The sequence below is a fragment of the Acomys russatus genome, chromosome 19 (assembly GCF_903995435.1).
Source record: "Acomys russatus chromosome 19, mAcoRus1.1, whole genome shotgun sequence".
NCBI lineage: Eukaryota > Metazoa > Chordata > Mammalia > Rodentia > Muridae > Acomys > Acomys russatus.
The window spans coordinates 63,579,914-63,597,205 of NC_067155.1; the positions used below are offsets into that span (position 1 = coordinate 63,579,914).

A 17,292-nucleotide genomic window follows, 5' to 3' on the forward strand; every position below is an offset into this window, starting at 1 on the left:
ATAACCTGCCCCCCTGGGGGTTCAGCCAGAGCGTGCGAGTAGTGACGACCTCTGAATTCTTCACTCTGTCCCTGTGAAGCGTCATAAAATGCCCACTCGTTGGAACATGGAGTTCGGCGTGAGCTGTATCTGTGTTCCCAGGCCACGGCCATTTAGGTAGTGAACTCTCTACCATCCCCATCTGAGGTGAGAGCTGTAGTTGGCGCCTACATGGGTTCCTACTGAGCAGGGCGGGTGTGGTGTGGAGGGCGCAGTCTAGGACTAACACGTGAGGGAAGAACCATCCTGAAACCTGTGGAGTTAATGTCCAAGCCGAGAGCCTGAGAGCTGAACCCACAGTGACAGGGCTGCAAGCCCAGAGTAATGGCACTCAACACCCCAGAACAACCACGCCAGCTTCCCTCTCTCTAACCCTCCCCATCTCATCCCCAACCCCTGCCCTCCAGCCCCCTCCCCCAACCTCCCAACCCCCCATAACCCCCTCCCCCCAGCCCCCTCCCTCCAACCTCCCCCCCATGTCTTACCCTGCCTGATTGACAGCATCAGAGCCCAGACCCTCTCCCACAGGGAACTGCCAAGAACACGCGCTATTTTGTGGTAAGGCCCCTGTCTCCCTGGGCCCTTCTTGCTGCCCACAGTGTCCCCAGTGCTGGAATGTGCTACCCACCCTCCCCTCCACCCCACAGCCACATGGCGATGCTCTAGCTTGACGGTCACTACAGAAGCTCAGGCTTGGACTACACATCTGATCCGCCGCTTTTTTGTGTGTGACGGGGGGGGGGTGGGGGGTCCTTGTGTGTAGAACAAGGTTGGTTGGTCCTGTCGGTACCTGTCAGGGTACACATGAGCACTCAAAGGACACGGAGTCTCCAGCCTCTAGCCTCTCTCCCTCCCTGGGAGTCCACCGCTCAGACACAAGATGCCGTATCGAGATGAAGTGTCCGTGGTCACCCAGTGAGCATCAGGTCTGTGCATTGGGGTTGATGTTGCTGGGACTCTGGTGCCGGCATGGTCCCCGCTCTGCCTTAGTGCTTTTGCTGGTCCCTTCTTACCCATGATCTGAGTGGAGCAGGCTGTGTTCAACACTGGACGTGCCTCCACTCGACCCTCCCAGAAAACAGTCCCCACTTTCCGCAACGACTCATGAGGCATGTCCAACCATCCCACAGCTGCACCTCACTCGTCACATGTCATCTCAGGAGAGCCTGGGTGTCCTATCGGCCACCCCCTTGTCTGTAGGAATCGCCCCACACACCTCATCCTGCTGAGCCCTAAGACTTTTGATTTCAAGGCCACCTGGTCAGACTCCCACAACCCTTTGAGTCTCCATGGCTTCAGCATCTCCCATCCGGACCAGCATCTCCCATCAGCTGGACCAGGCTTTTTGACACACCTCTCACCCTCTTGTGTTGTAGTCAGAAAGCAGAGTGCGGGAGGGACCCTTGCAGGTGTAATCAGGGTTTCCTCTGCACCACGCTCCAACCCCCACTGCCAAGACCTGAGGCTTCCAGCTTGGATAGCTGCCTGCTCTGTCACAGCACTGAGCAAAGCATAGGCCAAGATCTTCCCTGTTCTGCATTCCCAGCATGCTCCAGGGCAGACAATGCAGGGCGTTGGAGGTCAGTATCTTGTGGTGGCAGAGGCAGCCACATGACCACAGAGCTCAGACTGGAGAGGCACAGAAAGCAAGCAGGGCCCTTACGCTAGCTCAGTGGAGCCTCTCTGTTGGCAGTGTTTTACAGCTGTGCAACTTTGGGCCACTCACTTGACCTCTCTGGGCTTCCATTCTATTTACAAGCTCAGAAGGACAAAACCATCTTTTCCAGGCCTTAACACCAAAGTGTGACATTAGAACCAGCCACATGAAATTGATGATATTTCCCCTTTGTTTTAACTGTCTGAAACAGCCACTTTCATATGCCCGTACTTGAGGTTGGCAAGGTTTTCCTCTAAAGTGCCAGATAGTAAATAGCCCAGGCTGTCTGATTCTGCTGAGGGAATGGGAAGGCAACCATGGAGAGAGCATCTAAAAGGAAAAGCACATTATGTCCCAATAAAGTTTTATTTACGTAGAGGGCCAGATTTGGCCCAGGAGCTGTAGCCTGCTTTGAACCTATATATTTTCCACTGTGAAAGGAAAATGGAATATAATGTGAGGCACAAGTTTGCATTCTTCATAGATTTACTGTGACCCAAAAGGGTAAGGCACAAACCCACCTCGCGGACACCCTAGTGTGCTGTGGGTTACTGCGCTGTGTCTGAGGAGGGGAGAGGGCTCACAGGCTACAGCCACTCCTGAGCCTGCCCCCACTTGCCCCGCCCACTCTCGGTGACGTCACGGGCCACGCCTCACAAGTCCCACCCCAAGCTCCTCCCTGTGGCTGAGTCTCCTGGGTGAGGGCGAGGTGCCCAGAGCCTTTCTCCTGAGTCACCCTGCCCTCGCTGGTTGACCTCGCTTGTCCTGTTCACAGCTCTGTCCTCCCTGGAGGCTGCCTCGCTCTGCAGCTCACCCCAGTGAATGGAGCCGCGAGTGGAGGTTCTGAGTGGGAAGGAATTGGATGCTTCCAGAAAATTAGGCCAAGCAATTCCCATCTTCTCCAGAGGGAAATTATTTAAATAGCATCTAGATCAATTTCCGTGTCATTAAATATTCTGGTCTGCGTTTTAATTGAGACGACGACGACGGCATCTTCCCTAAAAAGAGACTAGGTGTTTGAAGCTCCGTGGCGCCTTTCCCTCCTGCTGGAGGCAGCGAAGGGAGAACCTGGGAAAGCAGCCACCTAGCAGCCTACAGCCTGGCTTACCTTGAGAGAGCTAGCCTGTACCCTGGCTCATCTCCAGAGGTCTAGCCTGCAGCCTGGGTCACCTTGAGAGGACTGGCCCACAGCCTGCCTCATATTTAGAGGGCTAGCTTGTACCCTGGCTCATTGTTTTTCTTCGAGAAATGAAGTTTATCTCTGATTGTACCCAGGGTGCTGGGAACTGAGTCCTGCACGTAACTGCAGTTCTCTGAGTGTACCAAGGGTGCTGAGAACTGAGTCCTGCACGTAACTGCAGATCTCTGAGTGTACCCAGGTTCACACTTTCTCCTGCGGGTCTGGGCTAGAGTTGGCTGCATATGGTCAGGGTGTCTTTTATGTCCCAGGAGCTGACAGAAATGTCTGATTACAGCGGCCAAGGACGGAGGGCAGGGGCGGCTGGCTCACTCTAGGGTTCGCAAGGCCCTAACCTTCTCAGCAGTCAGGTTCCCTCCCCACGGTCCAAGGCCTGAAAGAAGATCCCAGTCAAGGAGGGAAGAGGCATGTAAAATAAAGACACATGTACACACACACACACACACGGGCACACACATACGGGCACACACACACTAACACACACATGTATACACACACTAACATACACACATGTACACACACACTAACATACACACATGTACACACACACGGGCACACACACTAACACGCGCATGTACACACACACTAACACACGCATGTACACACATGGGCACACACTAACACACATGTACACACACGTACACACACTAACACACATGTACACACACGGGCACACACACTAACACACACATGCACACACATGGGCACACACACTAACACACATGCACACACACGTGTACACAACACTAACACACACACGGGCACACACACTAACACACACTAGCACATGCATGTACGCACATACATGGGCACACACACTAACACACAGGCGCACACACTAACGCACACACTACCACACACACATACACACACACGGGGGTGAGGCTGAGATACTGAGGGACAGGGAGAGACAGGTAAAGATTCAGAGACTGAGAAACAGAGAACGCGTGTAGCGGTCACAGACACTCCATCGCTGTCATCCCGGGAAGGTAGGCCACCGCTGCTGATTTGGGGTCCTGGGCTGGCTTCTTCTGAGCTCGTAGCTCAGGCCCTGGTACAGGGGGCAGCTGGAAACCAATCAAAGGAAGGAAGTAACTGACTGATTTCAGGCTCTACAGGACAGAGCCTGTACAGAAGAGGACATTTCATCCACAGGGACATGACTTTAGATTGTGCCAGGGGCTCACGAGCTGGCAGTGAGAAAAAGGTCCTAATAGTGGGGAGCATGTCGCCTGAGAATCTCTGTCACTACGGCCTGGGGTGCCCTGTGCTCCTTCCCGTGCCAGATAGGACTCTGCACGTCGTGAGGTGTTGCCCACAAACCCATCTCACACGTGAGGAGACTGAGCCCTGAAGGTTCACTCCTGCCTCCAGCTCTCTTTCCCCAGGGACTGAGGGCTTGGCACTGACCACTGGGCTTCCCTGCCCACATTCCCAAACCGAAGGCCATTGCAAATGCTGATGGGATAGGGGAGCTGGGAGTGTGGTGAGCCTCAAGGTAGGAGTAGGAGGGTGGGTACAGGTGAGACTTTCCGGTCACAACCTTTAAATCCAGCCTAATGATCTCAGCTAAATCTGGATAAAACTAGAATTCTGGGAAACGCTATTTTGCAGCATGTGGAAAAACCGAGGCACGGATAAAGAGAACGAAGGGAGCATCTCTATGCAGAGGACTCAGGAAAGGGTTTAGGGGCCTGAAAGATGAAAGGTGAAAGGTCAGGGGCAGAGCTGGGGGCACTTGCTGGACTCAAGATTCTCCCAGGCGGCATGGGATGCAGCCTACTGGGGTGGGAAGGAGGGCGGGGCTGCCTCGAACCCTGAGACAGGCTTCTGCACGCAGTGGGCCCAGTGAGAAAGCTCCACACAGCAGGCGTCTGTGCTATCGCCCCTTACAGAACAGCGGCTTTCTAGCGCAGCTTAACGACCGCAGCACATACTCCAGGCTGTCAATTAAATTGCAATCCAATTTCCATCCAAAGCTTTCTACTGCCTTGGGGGTGGATCTGGCTGCAGAGGGAGGAAAACGGACTGGGCAGCTCCTGTGATGGCTTTGTCTTGCACTGGAGCCAGCCCCTCCGCGACAACTGTCTCCAAAGGAGGTCACCCACCGCAACATCGGGCTAAATTAGATCATAACACCGTTTTAAAGCAATGAAAGAATGCAGAGTGGCCTAACTACCCGTTTCCATACTGCCTTGCCACCCTCGTGTCCCATTTCCCAACCCAGGAACACACCTCGCTTCACCTCCTCAGCAGGCTCAGCAGAGGGGGTAGGTCAGCCAAGGTCAGCCAAGGCCAGGGCCTCTTACCCGGTGGTCTCTGTTCTCTCTCTGTGTCTCTCTCATCTACCTTGGTTTTTTGTTTGTTTGTTTGGTTGGTTGGTTGGTTGTTGTTGTTTGTTTGTGAGGGAGAGTCTGCCACTGGCATGGAGCTTGATAATAGGCCAGACCTGCTGGCCAACTGAATGCAGGCATTCTCCTGTATCTGCCTCCCCAGGGCTGGGGTCACACAGGTATACCACCATGCCCAGCTCTTTCATGTGGGTCCTAGAATCAAACCCAGTCCTTATGTTCGCAAGGCAAACACCTTACTTACCAAGTTATCTGCCTCCCCAGCCCAGCCTTTCTTTCTTCAATCCAGGCTTCCGTTAGCACCCAGGGGTGCCAATGCCTTCATCTGGCCACTTGTGTACAAAATGCAGCCAGCTAACGGAGTTGGCCCTAAACCTCCACAGATAGGAGCAGTGTGCACACAGCCCAGACCCCTGCCCTGGTCACAGTGCACATCTGGGCTAACAGGAGCAGTTTTCACACAGCCCAGGCCTCTGCCCTGGTCACAGTGCACATCTGGGCTAACAGGAGCAGTGTGTGCACAGCCCAGGCCTCTGCCCTGGTCACAGTGCACATCTGGGCTAACAGGAGCAGTTTTCACACAGCCCAGGCCTCTGCCCTGGTCACAGTGCACATCTGGGCTAACAGGAGCAGTGTGTGCACAGCCCAGGCCTCTGCCCTGGTCACAGTGCACATCTGGACTAACAGGACCTCTGCCTCTGCCCTGGTCACAGTGCACATCTGGGGCTAACAGGAGCAGTTTTCACACAGCCCAGGCCTCTGCCCTGGTCACAGTGCACATCTGGACTAACAGGAGCAGTGTGGGCACAGTCCAGGCCTCTGCCCTGGTCACAGTGCACATTTGGGCTATTTTCTTCTTCACTGGGGAAGGATTTAGGCAACCTACCCTAGCTGGACAGGTAAAAACGTCCCCAGCCGTGATAATGCAAGCCCACCCCCAGCTGCAAACTGCCAGCCACAGAAGGTCATGTGATGACTGTGCAGGAGTAAATATAGGCTGGCCTTGGCCTTGGCCTTGGTATTATGGGATGTAGTGTGATTCTCACAGGGTGATGGGGGTTCCTACCCCACCGCCCAAGATCTAACTCAGAGCATCAGGAGCCTGGAAGACTCCTCTGAGAAGCATGGGGTCCCCAGACGTCCCCCCCAAACTCCCCACACAGGTGGAGAAAGTGTCACTCATGCTGGCTCAAGGTGTTCACTGAAACACTAACACTGAGCAAATGATCATGTGTCTGCTGTCCCTCTGGAAATGGCAGGTGAACCCCAACCTCCATCCCAGCAGCCTCCACCCCTGTCATTTGCTACTCACACAGCGTGGACAACCCCCCCCCCCCCGAAAAAAACTGTGCCACTCCCGCTGCAGCCTCCGATCAAAAGTGACGGAGGACGCAGCGTCTTCGAGAGGCTAATAAGCATGTGGTCCCATCTGTCACCACCCTGCTGATGCTGTCTGCCAAGGCCACCTGCCAATCTCCTTTCCACATGGCTGCAGTGGCTCCGTTTGCTGGGGCTCTGAGGCACGAAGTTACTCTGGCTTTCACTTTAGAGATGAGGAGATAGAGGAGGAGGGAATTGGCCCCTGGTCCCTCACAACTGAATCATCTGGATTACTCAGACCACACACATCCCCCCAAACTGTAATCCCAGCACTCAGGGAGGCAGAGGCAGGCAGATCTCTGTGAGTTCGAGGCCAGCCTGTGGTCTATAAAAGTGAGTCCTAGACAGCCAAGGCTACACTGAGAGACCCTGTCTCAACCTCCCTCGCCCCCAAAACCATACCCCAAAACCATAACCCCGACTCCTTGTGTCTGCTTCTTTAAGGAGGAGAGTGCTCTTAACTTTAGAAAGTGGGAAACAGGCTCTGCCCCCCCCCAATCCTGGCTCGCTGAGTGCATCTTTATATGCACACTGTGGTCTCTTCATTTCTGCCCAGGCTCACAGCTGAAGGACACAAATCAATAGCCTACTCAGCTCTTTGATGCTTACCTGTGAGCATCCTAGCTTCCTCCCTGGGTCTGATCTCTCTTCCTGGGAATATAGGTAATCTGATGCTAACAGGGCTCCCACCTTGGCTCCTTCCCTCCCTCCCTCCCTCCCTTCTTCGGTGCCTCAGATGCTCATTTATTCAAATAAACCACGGCGTCCTCTCCTTGTAGCCACACTGCAAGAAGTCACAAGGTCCAACGTGAGGCATGAATGAAGAGGGAGAGGCAGGCAGGCAGGGTGAGGAGGGTTCAACTAGCAGCGAGCCAGCTCTGCTAATCAGGGTTAAAGACACAGGCACTGTCATGCAGAGCCAGAACCGACAGCTCTCTAGGCTTACTCACAGGGAGAGAGGATGCGGTGGCTGGCCAGCTTGCTGACGAAATGTAAACAGACATAAAGAATGTTCCAGGATTTCTGAGCACAGCACGGATTATAAAGGACGCCTATGGGTTGGGAAGAAGCCAGGGCAGAGAGGACAGTGGTCAGTTGCTCCTGTCCTGCGACATTCACTGCCAGCTGAGTCCCCTGCAGCCTCCAGGCTCCCGCACAACCTTGGGGGCCAGCCTGGAGGTCAGTGAGCACATATCCTCCTCCGCTGGGGTTGGAGAGGCATGTGTCTGGCACCAAAATCCCCACACCCATCCCTGCGAGCACAGCATGCTAGTCAGGGCCCCAAACCGTGGCAGTCAGGCAAGCAAGGGCATACCAGCTGAGTGTCTGTCTGGGTGTGCCAACACAGCCAGGATCTGTGTGCCATGTGCGGCCCAGCTGGCTCCTGCTCTGTGCACATCAGCTGGAGCGTGGTCATTGGGAACTGATTCAACCAATGCTAGCATCCCTGATGCCCGAAGTGGCTCCTATTTCAGTTTGTTCAAATTCAGGACTGTTTACACACAAGCTCAGTGAGCTACCTTGGGGGTGTAGACGAAGCTGAAAACAATTTTCATTCTATTTCATAGGCGCCTTAAACACACAGCCTGAAGGTGTCTGCATGCAATATTTTCAATAATGCTGTTCACAAAACCAAGTTCCATGGCATGAAATTTTCCATCTGTGGTGTGATACGGGACATTTTGGATTTCCAGATACGAATGCTCAGCCTGCAGCATAAACTGTCCACAAGATGCCATTTAGACAAGTAGACCTTGTGTAAGGCACCAAGTCTTACTGTCTACACAGTAGACATGCTCATGAGGAAATGTTTATGAGGCACCTATGTGCCAGGTCCATGGTCACAGAATAGGTTCCAGAGAGGCATCGACAAGTAGAGGAGACATAAGCTCTGGCCATAAGAGAATTCTCTCTTGGGCTGGAGAGACAGCTCAGAGGGTGAGAGCACTGGCTGATCTTCCAAAGGTCCTGAGTTCAGTTCCCAGTGACTACATGGTGGCTCACAACCATCTATAATGAGATCTGGTGTCCTCTTCTTATTGTGCAGGTGTACATGCAGGCAAAGCACTGTATACATAATAAATTAGCCTTTTGAGCGAGAGAGAGGCAGACCCCACCACCCTTCCTTTGACTAATGTCTCTGGTGGTGTCTGTGAATTAAAGGCACAGACTACATCCCAGAAGGGGAAACAAAAACAAAAACAGAACTATGCAAGGGGTAACTTGCCAATGTCCCTCCTTTAAGATGGAGGGAAATAACCACTTTAAATCAGAGACACTATAAGTCAAAACGCTCTTGATACCCGTGACCTTGAGTGCCAGCTGCCCTAAGCATGGTGGGGCTTCCTGGGAGCCAACACAGGGAGAATGTGAGGTTGGCCCGGAAACAAGATTCAAGGATCAAAGGGCATCTTTTTCAGAATACTGGAAGATGTCACCTGTTCATAAAGTAGAAAGCATGGTATTGGAGGCTGCTGGGATAGGAGACCGTGAGCTGAAGGGGTGTGGCTTGTAAGGCACCACTGTACCAGGCAAGGAAGTGAGTAAAGAGGCCTCCTTAAGGCAGGTCCATCACAGCTGCTGACAGTGACACGCTATCCCCACGTGATTGCTACCCGTGCCTCCTTTGGCAACGCCGAGGCCTTCTGTACTGTGTAAAGATGAAAATCCAGCTTCATCCAAGTCCACATGCAAGCCGGGTGACCCCGGGGCCTCGCTGGTCCACCTCGGGCATCTGCACGCTGCCACTGAGCATACCACCGAGAACGCCCCTTTTCCATGGTTATTGGAGTGATGGCATGAGCCTCAGAGGGGAATCTGGAATGTCTCTCTGAGGGCAAGTTGCCTGGGGAGAGTGCACTGTAGCTGGGAGTGTGACAGAAAAAAGTGTTCACCGGCCAGGAAGCAGGAAGGGGCCCTGTGTCTGTGGTTCCCTCCTCTCCCTTGGTTCCCTCCAGCTATCAGCCATGGCAGATCACCCCTCCTCAGTCAGTCATACTTGGGTTGGTCCCCACAGACACTCCCAGAGACACGCTCGGCCAGTCAGTCTCCTTTGTGCCTGCTTCTCAGTCCAATCCAGATCGCACCGACTGGACACCTAAAGGAAAGGCTGGGCCTCTCAGGACTGTCTTCTCCACTCATCACCCACCCATCCCCTGCAGGGTAAGGAGGAGTCGGCCCTCCTCCAAAGAGTGTGGGAGAAAAGCTACTCGTTTTGTCCCCGGACAAGCCAATTTGTGATTCTTAAGTCTCTGCTTGAGTTAAAAATGCCTAGGGACTGGTAGATACATTTTCCTCAGTGGTGTAGCCACTGGTAAGTTGTCTGTGCTCCTGTAAAATTAATCCCTCCCTTACCTGTGCTCCTGCGTATAACCCTAATGAAATGCACTGGGTCACCACCCAAAAAAAAAAAAAAGAAAGAAAGAAAGAAAGAAAATTACTATAATGTAGAAGGGGACTGGCTGGGAAAAAGGGAAGGAAGGGGTTAGCAGGATAGGAGGCGTGAGAGAATGACGGGGTAAATATTGTCAAAATGCATTATACCTCTGTGTGATAACAGCATAGAAACCCATTGTACTATCTGGGGTCCTCAGAGAAAAAGGAGCCTCAAAAAAAAAAAGTGGCTCCATGAGATCCAGCCATAAGGCACTTTCTTAATTAGTGCTCTATGGGGGAGGGCCCAGCCCACTGTGGGTGGGGCCACCCCTGACCTGGTGGTCCTCCCTTCCATAAGAAAGCCGGATGAGCAAGCCACGGGGAGCAAGCCAGTGCGCGGCACCCCTCCATGGCCTCTGAGTTAGCTCCTGCCTCCAGGTTCCTGCCCTGCTTGAGCTCTCTGTCTCCTGGTCCACTGAGGTGCGGGCACCACGCCTTCATCATTGTGGCGGGCCATACCCTAAACCGTGAGGGAAATAATGCCCCCTCCATCGGTTGCTTCTTCTTGTGTATTTGGCACAACAATCAGAAAGGTAACTGATTCATGTGACCCACCGTCTGGGGCCTCAGGGTGCCCAGGTGCCAGCCCCACAGGAGGCCATTTTGGCTGCTCTCCTGAAACCATGCCCATCCAATGATTTTAAGGATGATGAGCTGCGCCTGGGTCCAGTGGTTCAAGCAGCCAGAGGACTAAGCTCAAACCACCAGGCAGCCAAGTCCCACTGTACTCACAGTGGGAGGAGCCAGAGCTGGCCTGGGCATCCTGCCCCTGACTCAAGGGGATGTCATTAACCCCTGAACACACACGTGCTCAGCACCCTGAATCCTCCCCCTCCATCTGTCAGTGTCCACTGGGTGTCTGGTATTTGCCAGGCACTGTGGGAATCTCTCTCCTCCTTCCGCTCCCCTCCCTGCTGGTGTCTGCCCTGAGGACGCTGGACTGATGGAGAAGACCACAGCAGGCAGAAAACAGCTTGGAGTTCCCAGCCTATCCAGGACCCAAGCCGATGAGCACTGGTGCCTGTTTTCCTGACAGAGGGAGAGAGGATAAGAGAGGGACAGAGGGAGAGGGGCAATGCTGCCTCCCTAATTAGATGGCTTGTCCCTGGAGAAAGTGCCACGTCAGGTGCGGCTCATTAACAAGCCCCATCCCCACCCTGTGTGACGGGTGTATTTTGGTTTTCCGTGTGTGTGATCCTAAGAGCAGGGTCGGTGTGGCAAGCGGCCCCGAGGGGGCGGCTGGAGGGGAAGATGGGTAGCCTTTCTTTCGCAGGTGGACTGGTGGATGGATGGGTTGATTGACAGCACCCAAGCCCGGCGCTGAGTGGGCGTGATAAAGGAAAGAGCCTGCGATGCGCAACAGATCTCTTAAGTGCTCCAGCATAGAGGAATGCACTTAACTCAGTGGTCCCTGGGGCCTGGGGGGAAAGCCCATTAGAGCGAGTTATTAACTCACTGCGTTTCTGGAGCCCGGGATCCAATTTAGACTGTGAGTACAGCGGGACTTGGCTTTGCGTGGTGCTCAGCTGCCTGGTGTTTGAGCTGAGTCCTCTGGCTGCCTGAGCTGCTGGCCCTAGGCTCAGCTCATCTCCCTTAAAATCCTTGCATGGGTGGGGTTTTAGGAGAGCAGCCAAAATGGCCTCCTGTGGGGCTGGCACCTGGCTACGCTGGGGCCCCAGACAGTGGGTCACATGAATGTCCCCTTCTGCTCCTGTTGGGGGTAAGGACATTTTCTCACTGCACATTGTAACACACACACACACACACACACACACACACACACGCACGCACACACACACACTCCATACCACCTGCACCTAGGAGACAAAATTGAGGAGAACCAAGGAACTGGAGAGCAGGCAGTTGTCTGACCCTTCCTGATGCTCAGAGACTTCCTCCAGCTAGAATAGGGACCATGAAAACAGATGAATTAATAACAGAAACAGCACATGCTGGCCTGAGTGTTGAGAGGGTGCACTCACAGGCCGCTGTGGGGGGTACAGACAACCGTGGCCATTCTGGGGAAGGCTTGGAGATTCAAAACATGAAGGTAGAGCTGCCATCGTGTCTGGCAATCCCAGTCCTGGCCAGTACTTAGCAGAAATGCAGGCCATGTGCCTATGAGGTACCTGCTGGCCAATGCCTACCGCAGAAGTCACAGCGAGAGAGAAGGGGGGAGCAGTGAAGACATCTGCTGACAGGCGATTGGGTGAACCCCATTGTGCTCTGTGTTCACGATGGAATACTATGCTGCCTTAAAAAAGGACCTCTGGGGGCTGGAGAGATGGCTCAGAGGTTAAGGGCACTGTCTGCTCTTCCAGAAGTCCTGGGTTCATGCCCAGCAACCACATGGTGGCTCACAACCATCTATAATGAGATCTGGTGCCCTCTGCTGGCCTGCACGTGTACATGCAGGTGAAACACAATACATGGAAGGAGCTCTGACACCGGAAGGCGTGCAGGTGGAACTAGACCGCATGGTCTCTTATGAAGTAAGGCCAGCACAGAAGGCACATGATGGTAGATGGTCCCGATGATGGTGTTGGGGTCCCGGGAGGGCCTCTGTGACAGCTCACAGCTGCCCGGGGCTCCAGGTCCCCAAAGATCCAATGTTCTCTTCTGGGGATGTGGCTCCACGGAGCATGCACAGACCCTTGGGTCCAATCCCTGGGGCTGCACATGTCAGGTGTGGCAGGCCTTGGGCAACAGCAGCAGGAGTTCAAGGGTCACCCGCAGCTACATGAGAAGACAGAAGGCCTGGCTGCCCTGGTTCCATCTCTGCACACTGTAGCAAAGTACCATGCTGTGCCCGGTTTTGTAACTTCCGTTCTGTTGCTGTGGTTAAGACACCATGACATTCCCCTCCCCCCTGCCCCCCTCAAAAGGCAACTTAGAGGAGAAATGGTTTATCTAGAGTCAAGAGTCCACAGCCCATCGTTGCGGGAAGGCACAGTGGCAGTGACGAAAGAGCCAAGAACTAAGGCACATGAATGCATGCTGCACATTTGTTTGCTCGTGCCTGAGATGATGTCGTCTCTGTTGCACGGTCCAGCCCATTGTAGACAATCCCTCGTGGGGACTCTGTGCCCACAGGGTTCTAAGTTGTCTCAATTGCCCACTAAAGTTGGTGTCACAGCTATAAATACCTACAAACAATACGTATTGATTTTTACCCTCTGCCCCCATCAGGGTTCAGCAAGCCTCAGCTTCCCAAGATGGACTCCTGTAATCTCAGAACTGGTGGGCGGGGCTGGAGAGATGGCTCAGAGATTAAGAGCACTGTCTGTTCACCCAAAGTTCCTGAGTTCGATTCCCAGCAACCACATGGTGGCTCACAACCACCTATAATGAGATCTGGTGCCCTCTCTCATTTGTAAGCATACATGCAGTCAAAATGCTGCATAAATAATAAATAAATAAATCTTAAAAAAAAAAAAAAAAAAGATTATCTTGGTGAAGGTTCAAAACCAGGTATAATTCCCAGAAGACCACAGTAAGTGTGAGGGGAAAAGATGGAGGCAGGAGAGCTATTTGAAGCCATGAAGTAAATCTCTAGGCCATGTAGGGTGCGTTGGATCTTGGGGCATCGTTGGAGGGGAATCAGTAAGTAGCTCACTCTTTGGAGTCCAGCTAAATCTGGAAAAGCCAGATCCTGGCTTTGCTGTGTGGCCTTTAAAAGCACCTCGCTTCCCCAACCTCTGCCTGTTTCTCTAAGACACAGATATGCGACACATGCATGCCCCGCCCTGTCACCAGGACACTCCAATAGTAGCCAAGCAAACGGTCTTGCCTGTCACTGCCACTGTGGTCAACGCCTTGCTTCCTGTCCCTGATGTGGTGCTACTTATCCCCCCAACCGTGCTTGCAGGTGCTCCCCCTCCTCCCCTTCCTCCCCTCCCCCTCCTCCCCCTCCTCCCCCACCCCCTCCCCCTCCTCCCCCCCACCCCATCCCCCTCTTCCCCCTCCCCCTCCTCCCCCTCCCCCTCCTCCCCCACCCCCCCTCTTCCCTGTGATTAGAATGATGGGATATGTTTTTGAAGGGCTAGCTGAGCAGGTCACAGCTCCCAGCAACTGTGGCCATTCATCAGTCACCTTGCCTGACTCTGCAGAGCCATGGGAACCGACTGCCAGTGCTCCGACTAGGAGCTGGCAGCCCTGACATCATCCTGTCTGGCTGCACACTTGACCTGTCCAGAGAGGCAGGGAGACAAAAGCATTTCCACCAGTGGGCTGTGGCCCACAAAGAAGCTCTGCTCGGGCTCCCATCCCTGACTGCGGGCAAACTCTACATCCTGCCCCAGCTGGGTCTCCTAGACTGGATACCGTGGCCTGTCACCTGCTCCCTGTAAGTCCCATGGCCTCTGTCAACCCACCATCTACCAAAACAGTCACCATCAATCACAAGATGACACCCCAGTGGGTGCCGGACCTCAGCTTTCTGAACAAACCGACATCTCTAATCATCTGGGGAAGATGGAAGATTTTTGTTGTTCTTTGAAGGAGCTGAGCTCCAGAAAAGTGGGTGAGCCAGCTCCCCACCCCACCCCACCCCAGCGTGGATGGCTGCAACTGGCAGGCCTTGAACCCATGTCTCTGAAGTCTCAGCGCTGGACCAGGAATCCATGCTTGGCGCCTGGATGACCTTGGCCTATCCTCTTGTCACCCATACCCGCCCCCTCCTCCTCGATTCCCACTTCCTCCTATTCTGGAAGGAAGGCTGGCTGAAGGTCAGTGCCACCCCCAGCAGATGCATCGGTTGCTGCCAGGTGTCTTGGCTGTCTGACTCTAGAGATTGCGTTCTTAAAGGGGTATACTGACATCTCGGCTCCCTGCAAACTTTCAAACCTGCCATCTTCCTGTTGCTGTGCTGCTGTTTGCTCATTTTAAACCACTGAAAGGAAACCCAGGGATGCTGCCATGCTCTGACTGCTCAGGTCTATCCCTGGGCTGGCAGTATGCGGCACTGTGACACTGGGCAATGCAGGCAGCTGTATCCCTGTCACATGTGGGTCAACAAGGAGACCCAGGGATACACTCTGGGGCACATGCCTGCTAAGCTGGGAGACTTGAGGGGGGGCTGGTGTGCTCTATATATCTTCAGCTTGCAAACAATTTAGTTGTAACATAATCCCAGTGTAATTTAAGAACGATGTTTTGCTTTCAAGGTAGAAATAAGTCATAGATCAGGACAGTCCACAGGTCCCACCCAACCTGGCTGGCTCTGGCCCTAGACCTCCTCCTTCATGCTCCCTGCCCTGGGGCGAGCCTCATGCCCAGCACTGGGCCTCTACCAGGATTCACGCATCCTCCGTGAGTCAGCAAATAGCTGTGTCTCCTGTGAGGTCCTTTGTCATTCTTGCTTCACCACCACCAGGGTGAGGCTGGTGCCCTTGGCTTCTGTGATCTGAATTCTTCCTGGATCCTAGACTGCTGGGCCCCAACTCTTCTGGAAAGAGAATCTAAGGAAAGGGAGAGAAGGAAGAAGAGGAAGGGAAGTCAGTGAGCGAATAGCCACCTGTTGCAGTCCAGAGGCCACCCTCTGAAGTTGACAAGAGGTGACATTAGGCCCAAGCTAATGATTGTATTTTCTCCTCTTCTCCCCAGACGGTGGTCCAGAAGGAGACATGCACCCTTCCACAGCCTACCTCCTGCCGGCTGCCTTGCCTGAGAGCAGCCTGGAAGAGGGTGTGACGTCAGCAGCCCCAGGCCCCCGGCCTTCCCGGGAGGCGCTGGAAGAGTCACTGCCTCCAGTCCTCCCTGACCAGGGCAGCATCCAGCACACCCCGGCCCTCAGGAAGGGCCTGCCGTCCCTGAAGCAACTCAATTCAGCCCGGAGGCAGCTGAGGCCCCAGGCTACCCCGACAACTCTGCAGAGACTGGGGTCCCCGGCCTCAGCCACCACAAAGCCACACGTGCCCGGGGACCCCGAGCAGCCCACGGCGCCTGCGCCGCTGCAGATCGCGCCCTTCACCGCACTGGCAACCACGCTGCCTCTCAGTTCGCAGCCCGCACAGGCCCCTAATGACGACACCAGCCCGGGTAGCCCGCTGGACAAGGGTGACAATGAGCTGACCGGGTCTGCCTCCGAGGAGAGCCAGGAGACCACCACATCCACCATCATCACAACCACCATCATCACCACGGAGCAGGCCCCAGGTACACACTGACTGTAGTTTGTTTCTGGATTTTCCATGGTGGGTATGGAGCTAGGGACTTGCACTTGGAGGGAAGGCTAGCAACAAGCTATAGCTGAACCACTCCAGCCACCTTTTTAAACTCTGTGTATGTGTGCACACGTGCATGTGCGTGCATGTGTGTGTGTGTGTGTGTGTGTTTACTCATGCGCATGTGCACACACGTGCTCGTGCTAGGAACAGAACTCAGGTCTGGCACATTGCCTGGCAAGCACTCTGCTATAGAGCCACGCGTGCCCACGTCCAACATGCACTGATTTTTCTAGTCTAGTGGCCCTCCCTTCCTTCGGGTTCTTCCTTGGTAGAGAGCTAGCCGATTTCGTTGTCTCGGTCCTGTGAACCTTTCTCTGAGACTACTTCCTGCCCTTACTTCCTAAATTACCACACAAGAGCCATTCACGTAGGGTCCTGTTGTCAGGGGGCTGGGGACTCACCATAGGTGGCTGAGAGCTTATACAAGGAACCTTTTTACATAAGAGGCTGGAGCTCCGGGGAAGCTAATGTGCAGGGAGCCACAGGGGGTCTACCCCCCACTGTGGTGTGGACGCCTCCCTCAGCCTGGGCTCCGTGCCTCTCTGTGGTGGGGTTCCTCTCTTATAGTCAACTTGGCTGCTGGGTGTGTGAGCGAGGGCACAGCAAAACCACAGAACTGGATCAACCCATAGGTAGAAAGAAGGGTTTTTTGCGGGGACAAGCTGCCAATACCATCTCCACCCGCTTCAGAGAAGGGGTGGGGGCTGCAGAGAGAAGAGCAAAAAGGTGGAGAAGCAATCGCACCTCATAGGGCAGTCAGCAGGCTGGGGGTCTCTGAGCTGAGACGTCTGTGGAACTAGGTGCCTTGGCCAGAGAGAACTGGCCTTCTGGAAGGCTCCTGGTAAACAGAAAGGCACCTTTAGGCTTCTGTTTACTCAGGCAAGGTCCTTCTGTTTATCGCTTTGGACCAAGCAACTGAAGGGCATCAGCTGGGTCTGTGTGCTGTGTGAGCGTGGTCCAGACACAGCCCTCCCGTGCTTTGATTTTCCTGTCTTTTTAAAGGTG

General features: G+C 54.1%; 1 protein-coding gene across 9 annotated transcripts in view; it reads left to right on the top strand.

Annotated features, from left to right (window-relative positions):
- Sez6l (seizure related 6 homolog like) overlaps nucleotides 1–17,292 on the top strand; it is a 160,551-nt gene that overhangs the window by 86,686 nt on the left and 56,573 nt on the right. For all 9 annotated transcript variants that reach the window (XM_051161730.1, XM_051161731.1, XM_051161732.1 and 6 more), the window contains exon 2: nucleotides 15,665–16,216. In XM_051161730.1, the coding sequence (XP_051017687.1) occupies nucleotides 15,665–16,216 (552 nt within the window). The remainder of the gene's footprint in view (nucleotides 1–15,664; nucleotides 16,217–17,292) is intronic.